The following is an 18,752-nucleotide window of genomic DNA, read 5'->3' on the forward strand; positions in this document are numbered from 1 at the left end:
GACCAGGTTGCTCAAAGCCTCACCCAACCTGAGCTTGAACACTTTCAGGGGTGGGCCATCCACAGCTTCTCTGGGCAGCCTGTCACAGTGCCTCACCACCCTCATGCTGAATAATTTATTCCCGATACCTCATCTAAATCTACCTTTTTTGAGTTTAAAGCCAATGGCAGAATGAGGATGCCACAGAAGGGAATGTGACCTTAGAAAGGAACAACTGAGGTAAGACATGATAAGAGATGCAGAGAATTATGAGCAATGAAGAGAGTGGAGAGGAAGTCCTGGTATGCACAGCGTGGTTCTTAAACTGCAGAACTCATTGCCATGGGGCTTTAGGCAGGCCAAAATTAGAAACGGTTTCATAGAGTGCTTAAGAGGAGCTCAAGGAAGAACATATCCTTGGGGCTGAGAATCACAGGGATGAGCATTCCACCTCCCACTCAGGAAATCACCCAAACAGCAGATCACCAGAAGCCAAGTGTACACAGGAGAACGTACCACTCTGCTTTCTCCGCTAGACACTTCTGCTAGCAGTCATGGACAAGACACTGAGCTAGATAACATCATCCTATGTTTTTGTGTAGAGTTATGGATATGTATAGCCACAGCTACTGACACGAGTGCCTTTTGTTTAGACCAGCAACTCCTATTCAGGAAAACCTAGCTTTGCTGTAATAAGCTGTCATTCTCCCAAGTCTTTTATATCCTTGTATCAAACCGTTATCTCCAGTCTCTGAGAGACCTAGAAACAGCCACTTGGGCCTTTTCCACTCAGCAGACCACCGACATGGTTTCACCTTCCCAGTTTATTGCAATGGTTCAATCCCACAGAGCCAAAACTCTCTCTGACAGGATGAGAGAACTACGGTTTCTCCACAGGTTAGCAAGACAGAGGGGAAGATGGTTGGCCTGTTCTGTATATCCTCAGCTTTTCTGCAAACTGAAATGTCTTCTCATTGACTGAGCGTTGAAGTCAGCTGCCAAGGTTCATCTTTCCAACTGTTCATACAGAAATTCATTGAGTTATGAGGAACAACTTCTGGCCCAGAGTCTTCCTCTTTAAAATACTGATCTTTCACATGATTTGACTGAAGATACTCAACAACTTCTCTCTCTGTGTCACAAGTAAGGGAGGAAAGCTCTTGGTCATGTCCATGCATTCCAAAGTTCTCCAGCTAGCCCTGCTGCACACTTACATAGCTAACTTCCTCAGCAATTTGCAATCCTTTCATCTTCTTCCAAATTCTTGGTTAAAGTCCTTGCTGCAGCTGTTAGTAAAGTCCAAATTGGCCCAAACTTCCAAGGACTCCACTGTTTGGCCATGGCAGGAAGCTCACTGGCATTCTCTTCAATCTGCTCTACTATTCCAGGTGTGTATCTTGCAAACAGATCTCTCACTGTCATCTACTCAGCTGATGAACTCTATCAGTCATCACACCTCACACGGCTGCAGACCATTTTTTCCCAAAGTTACTGTTTTTTAATGTCTGTATATGTACGTGAAGCCTTTACACCACTCAGATCTGGGTTTCTTTCCCATCAATCACGTAAATTAAGGAACACCTCTATTACTCAGACTATATTCAGAACACTAGCTTTCAGTTTATATTATTTTAGAAACCTAATCTCATCTTGCACAGCAGCATGGCTAGCTAGAAAGCCAAGGTCTTCTGGGCTGGGTGACTTGGGAGGAGTACTGATACTAGAAGAATCAGCAGAAGCAATGTCTGCTCTCAGGACTTTCCAAGCCCTTCTCTCGGCACATACCACAAAAAGCTTTTCTCCAGGTCATGCCCTCAGCACTCCTTCGGGCTACGCCTGATGCATCTGTGAATTGCTGTCCCTCAAGATGCACATCCACAAGGTAACCTGGGTGAAACAGATCACCGCACTCAACAGGGATGTTCTTCCATCCCCGACTTCCAGCCGCACACTATTGCACCTCGCCGTCCTCCAGCTCTGCTGAGAACCTCATCGGCAAAGCAGATAGTTCTCGGTTGAATCGGATCATGGAAGCAGGGGATGAATGCTGCCCTCCAGGATGCCCTTTGGGCAGGGCAGAGGTGGGCAGTGGGAGGAGGTGACCACCACCTTTCCCGTTTATCGCCAGTGCAAGGCCAGGCTGCCATGGCTGCTGATGGAAGCACAGCCTTGGCGTCTCTCTCTTTCTGGTCACTCTCAGGGACACACAACCCCTCATAGCGGGTCCACGTACATCTGGAATGTGCCTTCCCTCCCATTTGGGGTGATGACGGGGAAGGTGTCTGGGGTGGAGGCTCCCCTTCTTTCAGAAAGCCATGGGGCGATCTCACAGTGGGATGTGAGCAAACGTGTCACCGTCCCGCTGTCAAACACGCCGGCGCTGAGCCGTTCCTCAGCCAGAAGCGGACCCACACCTGGGCAGGCAGCGGCGGCCATGGCGCGACGTGCGGGCGGGGCTCAGCCTCAGCCCCTTCCAGCTCCCCACGCCGGGCCGACCCCCGCCCCGCCCCGCTCGCTCCGGGCCGCCAGTCACAGCTGCCTCGCTGGAGGCCACGGGGCCCCGCCGGTGGGCGCGGGCAGCCCGCACCGCCGGGCCCTGTGGGAGCGGGGCCCTCACCGCCCCCCCGCCATCCCGGGCGGCGGGACGGAGGAACAGGCCCCCCTGTGCCGCGCGCCGCTGGGCTCCCCCTGCCGGCCTCAACGGCTCCCCGCGGCAGCCAATCCCCCGCGCCCGCCCCGCCCCCGCCGGGCAGCTGGGGCCAATCCCGTTCCGCCAGGCGGGGCCGCGAGCGCAGGGCCGCCGCTCCCCCGCTCGCCGCCGCGCGGCCAATGGCGTGCGCGCCTCCCCGCCGCCCCGGCGCCGAGCCGGAACGCCCCGTCAGCGCTGCCGCTTTTACGGCCGCGCCGTAAAGCGGGGCCGGCGCGACACCGCGCGCGGCGTTACGGCAGCGGGGAGCGGCGGGGCCGGAGCGGGCGGCGGCGGGTGGGGGCGGATGCCCGGGGGCGGGGGCAGCCCGGCGCCCGGCACTCAGGTGGGAGCGGAGGCGGGCGAGTCGGGCGGCGCGGCGGGCGGCGGGCCGGCGGGCGGCAGAATGAGCCTGTCGCCGAAGGAGCTGTCGAGCCTGCTGAGCATCGTGTCGGAGGAGGCGGGCGGCAGCACCTTCGAGGGCCTCTCCAGCGCCTTCCACCACTACTTCGGCAAGGCCGAGCACTTCCGCCTGGGCTCCGTCCTCGTCCTCCTGCTGCAGCAGCCCGACCTGCTGCCCAGCCCCGCGCAGCGCCTCACCGCGCTCTACCTGCTCTGGGAGATGTACCGCACCGAGCCCCTGGCCGCCAACCCCTTCGCCGCCGTCTTCGCGCACCTGCTCAACCCCGCGCCCGAGCGCGGCGGCGACGAGGCCGAGCGGACGCCGCTCTCAGGTGCGTCCCGCCGCCGGCATGGAGGGTGACGGGCGGCGGCCGGAGGAGCCTTCCCGGCGGCTTCCCCGCGCCGCGGCATCTGGAATATTGTGTCCAGTTCTGGGCCCCTCAGTTCAACAAGGACAGGGAACTGCTGGAGAGAGTCCAGCGCAGGGCAACAAAGATGATTAAGGGAGTGGAGCATCTCCCGTATGAGCAAAGGCTGAGGGAGCTGGGTCTCTTTAGCTTGGAGAAGAGGAGACTGAGGGGTGACCTCATGTATGTTTAGAAATATATAAAGGGTGAGTGTCAGGAGGATGGAGCCAGGCTCTTCTCGGTGACAACCAATGATAAGACAAGGGGTAACAGGTACAAACTGGAACACAGGAGGTTCCACTTAAATATGAGGAGAAACTTGGTCTCAGGGTGCCAGAGCACTGGAACAGGCTGCCCAGGGAGGTTGTGGAGTCTCCTTCTCTGGAGACATTCAAAACCCACCTGGACACCTTCCTGTGTAGCCTCATCTAGGTGTTCCTGCTCCAGCAGGGGGACTGAACTAGATGATCTTTCAAGTTCCCTTGTGATCCATAACATTCTGTGGTTTGGTATTGCTGTCCAGACTCGGCTTCCCACTGGGAGCTTTGCGCTTCCCGCGTTTGGAAAAAAAGCGGTGGGAGCTCGTCAAGGCGAGGTTTGGTGTCTGACAGGGTGCTTGGTTGGACCGTAACGCGGGATTTTGGGGAGGAAGCCGTTACAAAGCCCTGGGGGTAACGGGAGGACTTTGGTGGCTTTAAAGCTGTGAAACAAACCTCTTAAGTTCATGAAACACTTTTTTTCCACTTCATTAAATGCAAGCACGGCAGTGATGGGTAAATCAGTTTCTAAAAAAGTTACTTTTATAACCAACAGTATGAATTGCAATGTCTGGTCATATTTAGTAGCTCTCTATCTGTCTAAACTGGAAAGCATGTAAAGAAACCACTGCAACAGACTGAGCATCAGATGTTGCATGTTGAGATACCTCCCAGAGGTTCCTATGCTGCTGGCAAGCCTCGTATTTCAGGCTAGACACAAGGATGAATTTTTTTACAGTGAGGGTGGTGAAACACTGTCCCAGGTTGCCCAGAGAGGTGGTAGATGCCCCATCCCTGGAGACATTCCAGGCCAGGCTGGACGGGGCTCTGAGCAACCTGATCTAGTTACAGATGTCCCTGCTCATTGCAGGGGGGTTGGACTAGGTAACCTTTACAGGTCCTTTCCAACACAAACCATTCTATGATCATACAGGTCAGTATAACGCTGTATCTTGCATTACTTTAGGAGCTGAATAGGTAGCAGTCAACAGAGACTCTTCAGTTGCACGGATCTTACCGTAGATAACACATCAGTTTGTGTTTTATTTTTGCTGTTCTATGTGAAGTATATGGAAACCATTAATGCTGCTGCTTTAAAAATCAGAGATTGTGTTTCATTGTGTTTCCACAGGCTTCTTACCTCCCATAACTCCTCCAGAAAAATTCTTTCTTTCTCAACTGATGTTGGCCCCCCCTAGAGAATTGTTCAAGAAGACTCCTCGGCAGATTGCTTCAATGGACGTGGGGAACATGGCCCAGTCAGTGGATATAAGTGGGCTTCAGCTGGCATTAGCAGGTAAGGAGGAGCTGCAGCTGTAGTTGAATTATGAATGGAAATGCTAGTTGTAATGTGGTTATGAGTTACCTGAGAAACAGTCTTGTTTATCCTAAAAATGAAAAAGGTTGTACTATGCTTTACGGTCTTCAAACCCCTGTTCAAGTACATAAAGAAATCTCAAGCAGAGATTACATCTTAACAGTTTTATCATACTTCAGCATCTGCCACTGCCTTAAACATGAAAACATCTTGTGAATACAGGAAGATTTACATCTAAAGCTTTGGGGTTTTTTTTGTGTATGTGTGTGTATTTTTGTCCCTTTTCACACTCTGCAGTATTTCTAGCGTGAGAGAACACAAAATAACTGTCACGCTGTCATGTACCAGTACTTCAACTGCACCTAGCAAATTTGCTATTACAATTAATTCTTCAGTTTTACAAAATAAAGTCAGATCTTACAGTGTTAGTTCAAGAATGGTAAGGTGGTCTACTTTTACTAGGTTGAAAAGAAAAGCAATGTGATGCTTATACTTTGACAGGAGAAAAGGAGCAGGAACATGATTGTTCTGATCACGTTGACTGATGAGTCACATCTGGGGCTATATCTGAAATATGAAAGTATTTTTGGGAACAAGGAGCCAGTTTGGACAGAAAAAAGAAGTGTGTTTTTTCCTAGATATGTGCAAATGGACATTTTTGCTTAAAAACTGACCATCCTGCTTTTATATCTGTACAGTGTGGTTTACCGCTTTGAGGTCAGGCACTAATTAGGCTTTTTCCATCCTGCAGTTCTATCTGTATATTGTAATCTTTTCTGTTTTGTTTTGTCGAGTGTTTTTTTTTGGTTTGTTTTGTGTATTTTTGGTTTGTTTGGTGTTTGTTTTGTTTTTTTCCCTGTAGGATCTGTCCCTGGCTTGTTACGCTGTGGTATACTGTCCCTTGTTCACAGTGTAGAAATGCCCTCTGGTGTCCTCCTTAGGTACTGTTTCCAGACTGCGGGATCTTTTGAAAATGCAAATTGACGCCCTAAAATACTTTCAAGGGTGAAACAAACCTGTCTGGTTCTTGTTCTATTCATCTTGCCTGTGTTTTCTAGAATACTTTTGTGAATTCAGATTTTGTGAAACTTGAGGTTGTGATTTTTTTGCATCAGGCACATGTGATGCCTTAAAGAAGCCTGGAGTTATTTCATTTGTTTTTATTTGTTTTCCCCTTAGTACAGTGTTTGCCTTCTGAACAGTTTATTCTCACTGAAAATAAAACATGTAGAGAACTTCAAAACTATAGTTGTATGGATGGGTACTCTAGGCCATGCATTTTAATTTGTCCTTTTTTTAAAAAAAATAGAAGATACTGATGGCTTGAAGTACAGTATAGAGTCATTAATAGGGCTTTGCAAAATTAAGTATGTATCATTTACATAATACAGTAAATGTGCATAATTAACTGCTTATGAGCAGTTGTAGGAGTTATGTAACAAAATAACTTCAAAAAAGTTTAATTTTGTATTTCTCAGGCTTCTTGCTGTAGCTCCCTAGAATAAACATCGGCTTTCTATTCACTTTCTTGGAAGATAAATCTTTTGCTCATTTTAATATTGCAATGCTTCTTGACTCTCTATTTCCCATGTTTCGGAATGTCTGCGAAGTTTTCAGCATATTTCTCCTAATGATGCAGGATGAAGCTGTGCTGCTGACAGTGCATAAATACTTGTATTACAGTGCTTAGATAAAGTGTTTAGGGGTTGCATTTACACCCTTTCCCCCTGCATTTCATACAACATAACAGCTGAAAGACTTCGTGGCCCTTCAAAATTGTGGCTCCTGAGATTAATTCAGGGTTATTTAGAGCAGGAGGATTTTGACTTCGTTTAGCATATACTTGCAAAATCAATTTAATTTAGAAAGCTTTTTTTTTTTTTAAATCAGTGTATCTATACCAATGCTTTATTTGCAAAGGGAGGAAAAAAAATACTTCGCTTGTCTTCTGAACTTGACCTCATTGTGATAATTCACGTGCAACTGTATGGTGGTGTTTCTGGCTGTGGTGGGGTTTTGTTTGTTTTGTGTGTGGTTTTTGTTCATTTTGTGGGGTTTTTTGTTTGGTTGGGGGGGGGTGGTGTTTTTATTTTTTGTGGGTGGTGGTGGTGTTTTTGTTTGGTGTTTTGGTTTTTGTGTGTGTGGTCTGTTTTTTGTTGGTTGGTTTGTTCTTTTCCCCTCAAAAATAGTGTGTTGGAATAAAGCATCTTGGGATTGAGTATTAAAACTTGCTTTGTCCTCTTCTCCCCTTGGTCCACAGAATGTTTCTTCAAGCCTTGGTCTCTGCCTATAAATTGGTTTTGTTCATCTGGTGTGTCACTGTATATAAAAAAAAAAACCAACACTTTCTCCTAGTTTCAGGGATGGGTCTTCTGGCAAAGTGCTCCTAACTGTTTGTCTGCTAACTCGTATTTGAGAGTAACTGACCTGTACTGAACTTAAGTTTGTCACATATTGTAGAGCTTTCCTTTAAAAATCAAAGAAAGCTTTGATTTACCTGTAAAAAGAAAAAAAAAAGCTTCATAAGGTAGCCTAAGTGATTGTTTTAAGGTGGTGTGAGTTTTTTGGGGTTTGTGTGTTTTGTTTTGTTTTTTTAATTTAGGTGTTCAAGATGCTCTGTACTTTTCTGTTAAATTAGCATGTTCTAATTCTCACTTTTGGTTACTTGAAACTGTTGATCCAGCCCTAATAGCTGAAGCAGTGAAGGTGAGCTTTTGGTCATCAATGGATATAACGAAGGGCTTATGCAGGCTTCTAAAATCAATGGATTGAAGGACTTTATCTTAAATTTTTATATTTCTAATTAAGCATCATTAATCATTTAGATGATACAAACATGCCAGTGGTTTACTTCTACCAACTGATAGACGTTCTAGACTATAAATAAAAGACTAAAAAAAAGACACTCTATCTTTTTTTTCTCTGTAGAACTTAATTTGTTAAATCAATCCTGTTCATTGGCTAAATGAAAGTACTCACAAGCTGGAGTTTGAAGTAGTTTATAAAGCTGAAGATGTTCTATAAACCAGCTCATTTGGACTTTGACTTTTAAAATTGTGTTGTGGTTTGGTGGTTTTTTTGGTTTTTTGTTTGTTTATTTTTTTGAAAACGACTGGAAAGTATGCTAGTTGTTGCCTTTAACAGAAAAAACATACCCTGCTGTGCTGCTTCAGTGAGGATGTATGCAAATGTTTGCATGATCTGAAATAATTGGATAAAGTAAGACAGAAACCCAAAAAAGAAATCAGCAATGTGTGGTGCTGTTTTGATAAGCCTTTCGTCACTCACAGTTTCAGCGTCTCTCACGGATTTGTTTGGAGTCGTGGGAAATAGTTGACATGCATGGGGAGCCAGAAAGGGTTAATGGGGTTGTGCAAAAGTAGCAAGCACACTTGGCTTAGGAGTGGTAGGGACAGTTCACTGGATCTGACAACACTACACTTGATTAGTCAGAAAAAGCAGTGTTTAGTTTCACATGGCACTTTTTCAAGGGATTCCTCGTGTGGTACCAACAATTTTGGACTTCAGATTGCTTAAGGCCCTCTATGGAGGGAAGAAGGAATGTAAGGTGATGGTCTGTAGTGTGTGTTGGTTTTTTTTTTCTGTTTTGTGTTTTTTTTGGTGCATGTTTGGGGTTTGGTTTTGTGTGTGTGATTCGTGTTTGGTTCTGGTTTTTGGGGGGTTTTTTTAGTATTTTTTTTTTATTTTGGAGGGAGTTGGGGTTTGTTTGGGGGAGTTGGGTTTTGTTTTGTTTTTTTTCTGCTGGCGTTTGTTTTGGAGTGTTTTGCCAAACGAATGGAAAACGTGATCTCTCAAAAAAATACAGAGAACATAGAAGATCAGCTATTAAGTCTTCAGATACAGAAGAGTGATAGATTTTTGACAAAAGAACAAATAAAAATCTGACAGTGTGAGTATTGAGCTACATACCCTTCAAGTTTCCAGTTGCATGTACTACATTTAATCTTATTTTTATGTAACTTGTTTATGTTCTGTAATTTGGTGTTTAAAGGGACACTTTCAGCTCTTTTCAGGTTTGCTTTAATGGCGATGTATGTAGAATCACTTAACAAACTCCATCTTTTTCCACTCAAGCACTTGCTGTAGCTTGACAGGGGAGGCAAAAGCAGTTTCTGCAGTGCCACTGGAATGTGTTGGATAAATTTGAATAGCTGACTCCAGGTCAGGTCTAGTATGACCATCATTGTTGAGGAGCCTGTAAATGTATCTCTGTAGATTCTTTTTTTTTTTTTTCCCCTGCTCCAAGAAGAAGTGATCGTAAAACTAGACATAGCATATGAACTCTTTCAGGAGTACCATGTGAACCTAGTAATGTGCTTCTAGATGCAGATTACATTGGGTACTTACCTTTTCTAAAGCCAAGACTATGTTCCAGATTACTTTCTATTCTTTATCCTTGCTGCATACCTCTATCCTCTGCCTGTCAGCTGGCACTCCGAGTACTAGCTGGCTGACACAGTGCTAAATTTCATGTTGCTGTTATCTGGTTTTGGTTATTTGGGGTTTTTTTTTAAGCTAGTTCTTCTCTCCTAAAGTTGCTTGTTTCTCACTGCTTTTAGTATTCCAGGCGTCTCTGTTTCAATTTTATGCTTTAATATCATGGACTGGCCTTCTTTCAGAACGTCAGTCCGAGTTGCCAACACAGAGCAAGGCCAGCTTCCCCAGCATCCTCAGCGATCCTGACCCAGATTCTTCCAACTCCGGTTTTGACAGCTCTGTTGCCTCCCAGATCACGGAAGCCTTAGTGAGTGGACCAAAACCTCCTATAGAAAGTATGTGCATTTTCACATCTTTGTTTCTGTAACTCATGACATGCCATGTTGTTATACTTCTCCAGATGAAATGTAATTCAGAAGTATTTTCAAGGTATGAAGTACAAAACTGTGTCAGGCTGTCTCCAGATCAGACTCCATAGTGTTCACATTTCTAGATTTTTAAAAATCTGGAGCCTGTCTTCAAGCTGTTACCCAGGTCATCTGTTTGCTAAAACACTTGGTCTGATGCCCCTCAGATCTTAGTCCCCTATGGTAAGATCTGCATCGACTGTTAACACCTTCCAAGGAAGCAATTGCTGTGGAAGGAAAAAAGGCCATAGAGTCAGTAACTTGGTGATCTGAATCAAGAGGAAAAACAGGCTGATGTAACAGTGTCACTAAAAATCAGAATTAAATGTTTTTCTAGGGGGCAAATAAGATAGTAATGCTGTTCTCATTGTTACAATAGCTTAAAGAAATGGGGGCCCTGGGGAGTTTCTTTTTGTACTGTTGTAAAACCGAATACTTGAAGCTTAAAAAAAAATGTTTCGCGTTGTTGCTGGTTTAGGTCACTTTCGGCCAGAGTTTATTCGACCACCGCCTCCACTCCATATATGTGAGGATGAATTGGCGTGGTTAAATCCAATAGAGCCAGATCACACAATTCAGTGGGATAAGTCAATGTGTGTTAAAAACAGCACTGGAGTGGAGATAAAAAGAATCATGGCAAAAGCTTTTAAAAGTCCCTTGACTTCCCCACAGCAGACACAGGTAAGTATCGTGCACTTATCTGTCTAAAATCATTTCCTAACAAGCTGTTTATTAACAGGTGTATTTTAGAAAACTTGGATCACTTTGATTGTATTTGGATTCGGGAAGCTCCAAGTACAAACTCAAGAGTTTTGATTTGGGTATATATGAATGAGGAAGAAATCTTTAAACTTCATAGCATTGAGTGAACATAGTTACAGTTGATCAATAAGTGGCACCAATATGTTTCTGCCGGGAAGAATATTCTTATAACAAAGTTGTTTGTGCTTCTGTGGAAGGTTTTCCTAAGTAATTATTTCAGAAATGCCAACACTGAATTTTATTTTTCCTCAATTTGATAGTATTAGCCCTGATTTTCAGTGGGCTTTTTTGATGATAATTATGGTGACACTATAAGCTTCTTTCTGCTGGGCAGGAAACTAAAGAAGGCTGAAACTTTTCATGTGTTTTTTTTCCTTTCCTTCCTTGCCATCCGCTGATGGAAGACTGATAAATGCCCTATTAAAAGTCTTTATGGGTGCAGTTGCCTTTACATAGAAATTTTAAGGTATACCTCCAGTGTCTTTCAATAGGGATGCCTAAATCTAAAGGGTTGTCGTTGTCCTGTAGCTTAGATGTGTTATAGCAGTTTCTTCAAGCAGTAATGTGAATAGTTTTGAAAAAAATAAACACTTAAGTCTTTTTTTCTTTACAGCTCCTTGGAGAACTGGAAAAGGACCCCAAGCTTGTTTACCATATTGGTCTCACTCCTGCCAAATTGCCAGACCTGGTTGAAAACAATCCTTTAGTAGCTATAGAAATGTTGCTGAAACTGATGCAGTCCAGTCAGATAACAGAGTATTTTTCTGTCTTGGTCAACATGGACATGTCCTTACATTCAATGGAAGTTGTAAATCGGTGAGTACTGTCTCAAATCTAGGAAGGTTTTCTTAAGTATGTAAAATAAATAACTGAACAGTTATTAAATGATTGTGAGGTTCACCATGGGGCTGTGTTTGGATGCATTCCAAAGACTACCAAAAGTAACAAGAATGGAAAAAATGACTAGTCAGATTACAATGAAGGAAAAGAGTATCAAACTATCATTTCCTTTTCAGTTTTCCTATGCTGTTTGTGTTGTTTTGGTTAATACTTATTATTAAGACTTAAAAGTGTGCTCTGATTAATCCTGTAAAGGAAGAGTATGCTGTGGATTTTTAGCTTTCTATGACTACTGGACTAAGTCTGTTTCTTTCATAAAGGCTCTACTTGCTTTTTGCATAGTTCCTCTTGGTGGTGCCTGTAGTTAAAAAAAAAAAAGCCTCTTATTTTAGTCCAGATTAAATTTGTGAAGTTAGCTGTGGGTTGGTAATAAAAAATTGAACCTCTCAAACATCTTCAGTGCCAAGTTCAGAGAAAGCTGCCAATTTTTAGGTTCCTTTTTACAGCAGTGCTATTTTAAAATATTACTATAATGTTAACAGGTTCCTATTAGCAGCAGCAAAACTGCTTAACAGGAAAAAACCCCACAGTCTCCTGGCAGAAAGATGTGACAGTGAAGGCATTTATTTTACTTTTTACATTAATTATAATATTAATTTGTATAATTTATAAATTTATATAATTGTCTATTTTTATTAAAATTAAGATCATATAAATTATTTATAACATGCTATATTTTACCTTTTTAGGTATGGTAAAAAGCACGTTTATGGCACAAGTGTGATGCTAGTTTCCCTGCTCTACAAATGGAGCGGCTTATTCAAGGCAAACACTGTGTCACTCTTTAATATTAGCAAAGTGTTTCTACTTCAAAAGGAATGGGGAAATACATATTGTGTTGTGCGTAACTTCAAGTCTTGTTGATAAGTAGTAGAAAATAATTTTATCAAACTGTTTGATACATCCAGCTCAAAACTATTTAAAATAGGTATCAATTAAGGCAGTCTATCACTACAGTCTATAGCATGTCTAAAGTTTTAGTCAAACATCAGCTTCCTGGTTAATATACGAATTTCACTAGCAAGTCCATGTCCTGTGTCCCAGGAAGCTGTAAACTTAGTTAGCAACTTGCAAAATGATCAGTTACTGGATGTGTATGGTTGTGTCACTGTAGTGACTGTCACTCCATCTAATGGGTCACAATCCAGTCGCTCCTGATGAAGAACTCATGTTCTTTTTTTTTTGTATCTTAAAAATTAGCCTCAGCTCTAGCTTCTGTCTTCTCTTCCATCTGAGGTAGCAGTTGTTTTATTAGGGTATCTGGAAATGTCAGTTTTGCTGCTGCTTGGGGGTGCTTGTGTGGAACATAAGACTACAGTGGGACAAAGGGTAGTCACTGTGAGAATCCTCCCCCAGAAGTTAACTCCACGCAGTTAATCTGCTTAAATGCAACTTGCATTCTTGATGCAGCTTAAGCGAACAAAAGGTGGCATTGTTAAATCACCATCCTGCTTTACGTTCGTGCCCTGTCTTCATTGGGACTAATTTCTGCACGTAGGTACAACCCATTTTCTTAATAGAATGCTGGCCCCTTCAATGGGAAAACTACTCAGACAGCTAATCCTCACAAACTACAAAAGTACATCTCTCCCACTTAACTTTCTTCATTTCTTGACAGTTACTGAGTGTGGGCTACCAGATCAGTCTTGTTCAGCGGTCTCTTTGCAGCAGAGTTGAATTGCACCTTAAGTATCATTTGAGGAAAGAAACATTTCTGAAATAAATCCCTCCTTACTGATGCAGACTGACAGCAGTTACTGCCCTGAAGTCGGGCTAATCATCACAACATGGAGAAAGAGCGGGAAGAAAAGAGCTTTTACTCTTACTCAGGATAGCTGCACCACCAGTCAGGCATGCTGGTTCTCCCGCAGCATGACTGCCATAGGAACAACTTTACTCAAACTGCAAAATGACTGTCAGTGCCAACAGGGAGACACTGATTTTTTTTTTTTTTTTTTAAGTGAAATAAGACAAAAACATTAAACTAAAATGTCTAAAACACTGTTTTCCCCACCTTTCACTACTTGAGATAGAACTGTGATTAGAGTTACTTTGATCAAATTATGTTGTAACTTCATGGCAGTTCTACATTTAGCGTGTGTCGTCATGTTTAGAGAACTGTATTGCTTTTTCAGTTTAAGAAACAGTGGCAGCTCAAATACTCCAGTAGTCACTATTGTTAAACCACAAATAGGTGTGCTTCGTTGTTAACCCTTAATACAGTAACACTATTCTTTAATGCAATAGTTCTCCAATTTTTTTGCAGTAAGAAGCTTCTGAGATTATCATGCATCATTAATCTCTAGTTGACATTTTCATATAGTCAGGGTCTCTTTTATGTGAGTCGTAGATACTCATATTATTTCAGTTCCTAGGACTAAAATATGGATCTGAGGGAACTAAGGAGACTGATCTTTTGATGTGACAAAGGAGTTATTCCAGTTGTGTACTTAAGGAAGGAGTTCAGCATCTAAATTCAGTACCTGAAATTCACATATGAATAAGCAAAATTGTATTGCAGTGCTTACTGCAGAAGCATCTTGGTACTCTGACAGCTTGGAGGCTTCATTGTAAATGGGAAACTAGTATCATTGACTCGTGTAATATATAGCAAATGTTTGTAGGTGTGTCCAATATACTAGAAAGCAATCAAACTTGTCTTCTGTACCATGTCAGAGTTTAAAAAGTTTTTGACTCTTAATGAAGAAATTTAAATGATTAGAAATATGTCTGTGGAAGCTGTCAGAAGTCAGCTCTGTATGACATGACTGGAAATAAACTAGTATCACAGGTGTAACTCATCATGGAATCACTAGATTTATGGCTTCATAAACCACTGAATATTTTAAATTTGAACAGGCTTACTACTGCAGTTGATCTCCCGCCTGAATTTATTCATCTTTATATCTCCAATTGTATCTCCACCTGTGAACAGATTAAAGACAAATATATGCAGGTGAGTACTTCAGTAAATTGGTGGGGGGAAAAAGGGTCCCATATATTGCTCTGTGTAATATGTGCTGAGATTTTATAAGGCTGATAACATTAAATTATTCTGTCTTACTGCTGCTTTATTTCAAAGGCACTTTTTTTTTTCCTAACACACTATGCAGTTCTTTATAGTGTTTAACTTTTTTACGAGACTTCACAGGTAATTACTATTCTCTGTTTTTCTGTAGATGTAATACATGTGTCCCTGGCAAAACTGCAGTTTTGTGTGACTCAGGTTATCTGTTACCCAGTGTGCCTTTTCTTCACCTGCACTGTTAGTTGTTTGCCTTCTGCTTAGTTTTAAGCTTCTAGTCTCTTTTCTGTACAAGCGTGCCCACCACTTCCAGACCTTTGAGGTGATGTTACAAAACTCATGTGGAAGTCTTGCCCTTCAATCATGACTATTACAGACCTACAACAGCTTGCAGATCTCCTCAAAGACCTAGAAACCTTCTCTGTTCTATCTTCCTAACACCATACTCTCCACTTCCCAAGCCTGTCCTGCCTCCTCAGTACCAGCATGCAAGTGTAGCTACTTCAAGGATCTTTACCCCCAGGAAGTTTCCACGCTTCTGGAACACAAGGTTGTCTACACACTGTGCAAGGTGCTTCCTTTTATCATAAACCAATCGGTTGGTATCACCAAGTGCCCAGTAGAACTTGTTTTCTTGGATATGTCATTGGTGAAAAACAGTTCCATGTTCAGTTTACCCAAGGCTTTGTGATGTGAATCTTGACCAAGTCCTGCCTTGGATTTTTCCTCTCAGTACTGAAGGGCTGCAGCCTCTTTAGTCTCTTGCAACAAGGCAGTTGTTCCTGAAGCTTTTTTTTTTTTTTTTTGGTGTCCTTCTCTAGCTCTACTTAAGCTGCAGAGACAAAAGTTGCATGCACTACACAGGATATGTGTGCAGTGTGGGTTTAGGTAGCAGCAACCCCCACTCTGTCTTGTTCTCAGTACGCTTCCAGATGATGAGTAACCATTTGTTATCTTTTGGTGGCTGCCATGCTTCTCTGCTTTGGAACTCCACCAGATACACATGGGTGGCTTGATCTGTGACCTGCTTAGTAGCTGTGCCTGTTACATTTGGTAGCGTAACAGGAAAACAGCAGCAGAGCTGGGCTGCAGCTGAGAATATGCCCACAGGGTGGGACACTGTGCTCAAAGGGGCTGCTGAGATCATATGGCAGCTGTGCGTCAGGCATGCAGGGGACAAAAAGAACAGAGGGTCAAGGAAGACATACTGATCAGAGTCGCACGCAAAGCTCATGAGATCTTAACGCTTGTTGATACTGCATATGAGGCCTCATAGCAACTGAGACACAAGATGTTTTGTTTGAAAAGCACAGAACAAACCCACTCGTATTGGAACAGGCATGACCCTCAGGGATTGGGAGTCAGCCAGTGTCTTGGGTTTGTACTTTTGGTCTGAGTTTCATGTTCCTCAATTACTGAAGTTACTCTTGTAACTAATTTGTGTTGCAGAAAAAAAACCCAAACCCTCGTGATGCCTTTTGATTGCAGTGAAGGAAACAACTTGTTCCATTTCTGAATTCTCTTAGTATAGGTAACAAAATTTGCAGGAGTAAACTCAGTTCCTGTAAAAATAGTTTATGGCTTATTTTCAGTGTCAACCTAAAATACTTAAGACACTTAATCTATCAAATCCCCTCAGTTCTGCCTGATAAACATCGTTCGTGTGTATATAGTTGCTTTTAGAGACAGGTTTGGGTTCAGCTCCTCACAATGTCAAGTATGAGACGACTTTAATGGTAGAGTAAGATCTGATTTTTGTCCTTGAGGAAAATCTACTCTGTAGAAAGCAGATGGTTAGTGACTGGATCTGTGTATGGCAGGTTGTAGGTGCCAGTTCCTAGGTTTCCACTTCCCAACTCTGAGCCTGCCCTGCAAGGTGTTACCTAAGCAGCACTTAGGAAGGAGGAACACTTCTGAGATCCCATCTTTTCACTGGATCAGGTGGGAAATGAGCCATGAGCTCTGAGATGTGTTCTTGGATTAGGTGTCCTGTCTTTACTTCTAAGACAGCAAGAGGGTCATGTGCTAATTCAGCAATAGAGCCCTTCCCACAAAGCAAGGTTGGGATCAGTCCTGTTGCTGTCGCTGCCCATCTGGAGTGTCTTAATCATGTGGTGACTGGGGAATTTTGAAATGTGAAGCTTGTTCATTTTTCTTTGTGGTGTCACTGTAGAAAATAAGGCTAAGCGAGACCCTAGTGATGACATAATCTTAAGCTATGATCCCTTCTCTCTGACTTTATTCAGAGATTACCTAATAAAGAAATTAAGTACAGTGCACAGGTAGATCTTGTGCTTGCTTTGTGCAAGGGATTAATCTTGAGAAAGTACTGTATTTCTGGATACAGGAGCTACAAAGCAGAGGAGTAAATTTTTTTAAATACAGTAGCAGCATGGGAGGTAAAAAAAAAATATATATATATGTAGGGGCTGCATGTGCGAAGCTTGTGAACAAGATTATAGCTGAAACTAAATTGTTCCTGAAATGCCTCAGTTGTACTGCTGAGGGCCAACAGTCCTTTAACTGACATGGTTGCAAAGATTTCTTTGGATAATGAAACCCTATCTCTTCTGTTTCAGAATCGCTTGGTACGTCTTGTTTGTGTCTTTCTTCAGTCTTTAATCAGAAACAAAATTATTAATGTCCAGGACTTGTTTATAGAAGTGCAAGCATTCTGCATTGAGTTCAGTCGGATACGAGAAGCAGCTGGCCTCTTCAGATTGCTGAAGACACTAGACACTGGGGAAAATCCATCAGAAACAAAAACATCAAAATAAAAACTGTGTCACTGGAAAACACACACACCCACACCAAAAAACCCCACCACAATCCTGCCAGCATTCTGTACCAATTAATTGTATATTTTAAACTTAAATCACTGGATTAATTATAAATAGCATTTTATGCATTTAAACAATAAATGTTTTTTCTGATACACATGCTTGACTTTGTGAAATGTGTTAGGCCTTACACTTATGCTATTTTTGACTGTGTTAAACTCTCTCTGTCATGCTTATCCTGAACTACAGGCTCTAGTTGCAGAGAATGCAAATGATACTTGCAGTTTCACAGCAAACTGAAGTATAAATCTGGTACTCACTGTCTCTGTGTTCAAAACTGCTTGTGAATAACTAAACTTGTACCAAGGTAAGTAAATTCAGTTCCTGTTTTCTCTTTACTGTGTTAAGGCCTTCTAGGAGCTGGATACAACTTCTAACAATGCATGCTCATTTTGGTGAGCAAGGGCAAGCCTGTCTTGATATGTACATAAAACAAAAGGTTTATCTCTCTGTCGCAGAAATGAAATGCTGGGTGCTGAGACTCAGAGCAGTACTCTCTCAAGATGACTGAATTTTTCCGGAAGATGGGTCTGATACCATCAGTAGTTGAAGTATCGCAACTATTTCATGTTTCACTGAGGAAAGATGGTCCATTTCTTCCATAAAAATCCAAGTTGCGAGATTCCAGTCTTGCATAGCCACAGAGCAACTGCCTATCAAAATTAAAATAGTCTCTTCCTTCTAAAGCATATGGTCAGAGAGCCATTCAGGTGTTAGGTGCCATGTGTTGGGTGAACTGGGGAAAGAGTCTGCTAAAGTATTATTTTAAGAAGTAAGTAGAATAGCTGCTGTTATTTAAGCCCTGGGACTGTAAATGAAAATAACTAGAAAAGCTAGCTAGTTCTGATTTAATGCTGCTTTATAAATGAAAGCTCTTTTAAATCTGCTTCTCAAATATTTATGAAGTGCAAAATCAATAATGCAAAGTCAAGACTGTCTTTTGTCTTTCTCCTTCCAAGTAATTTAAATGGCTAAATGGCTTGGATTGAAAATCCCATTGCTCTCTCATCTCATACAGCATAAACTTTTGGTAAGAAGTCCTGTGAGAAGTGTTCTCTGGCCATTAGGGGTTAGACTTGTATAGCTTCCCAGAGTTAAGGTGTATTGGGCCAAATAAAGTAGCATTTACTTAAGATCTGTTCCAATTCTACATATTCCTTCTAAAGCCCAAGGCACTTATAAGTCATTACTAGCAGCAACAGTTAACTGAGCTTGTGCTCTGAATTTTACCTTAATGCTTTACATCTACTGAAGTACAATTTGGCTATCTTTTATCTACTGCTATCCCTCTTCAAAAGTATGGTTAAAAAA

The 18,752-nt window shown here is 42.5% G+C and overlaps 1 protein-coding gene across 2 annotated transcripts; it reads left to right on the forward strand.

Annotated features, from left to right (window-relative positions):
• The first annotated feature begins 2,943 nt into the window (after window positions 1–2,943).
• CNOT11 (CCR4-NOT transcription complex subunit 11) lies at window positions 2,944–17,528 on the forward strand. Of its 2 annotated transcripts, XM_065639019.1 has the most exons (8): window positions 2,944–3,399; window positions 4,864–5,028; window positions 9,690–9,842; window positions 10,393–10,595; window positions 11,290–11,492; window positions 14,436–14,532; window positions 15,063–15,172; window positions 17,181–17,315. In XM_065639019.1, exons 1-8 carry the CDS (start codon window positions 2,973–2,975, stop codon window positions 17,221–17,223), a joined length of 1,401 nt encoding a protein of 466 aa, XP_065495091.1. In that variant the 5' UTR covers window positions 2,944–2,972; the 3' UTR covers window positions 17,224–17,315. The 2 variants fall into 2 exon arrangements, with proteins under 2 accessions (XP_065495091.1, XP_065495083.1); XM_065639011.1 differs by lacking the exon at window positions 15,063–15,172 and having other exon boundaries at window positions 17,181–17,528.
• The last annotated feature ends 1,224 nt before the right edge of the window (window positions 17,529–18,752 follow it).

The sequence above is a fragment of the Caloenas nicobarica genome, chromosome 1 (genome assembly GCF_036013445.1).
Source record: "Caloenas nicobarica isolate bCalNic1 chromosome 1, bCalNic1.hap1, whole genome shotgun sequence".
NCBI classification, from domain to species: domain Eukaryota; kingdom Metazoa; phylum Chordata; class Aves; order Columbiformes; family Columbidae; genus Caloenas; species Caloenas nicobarica.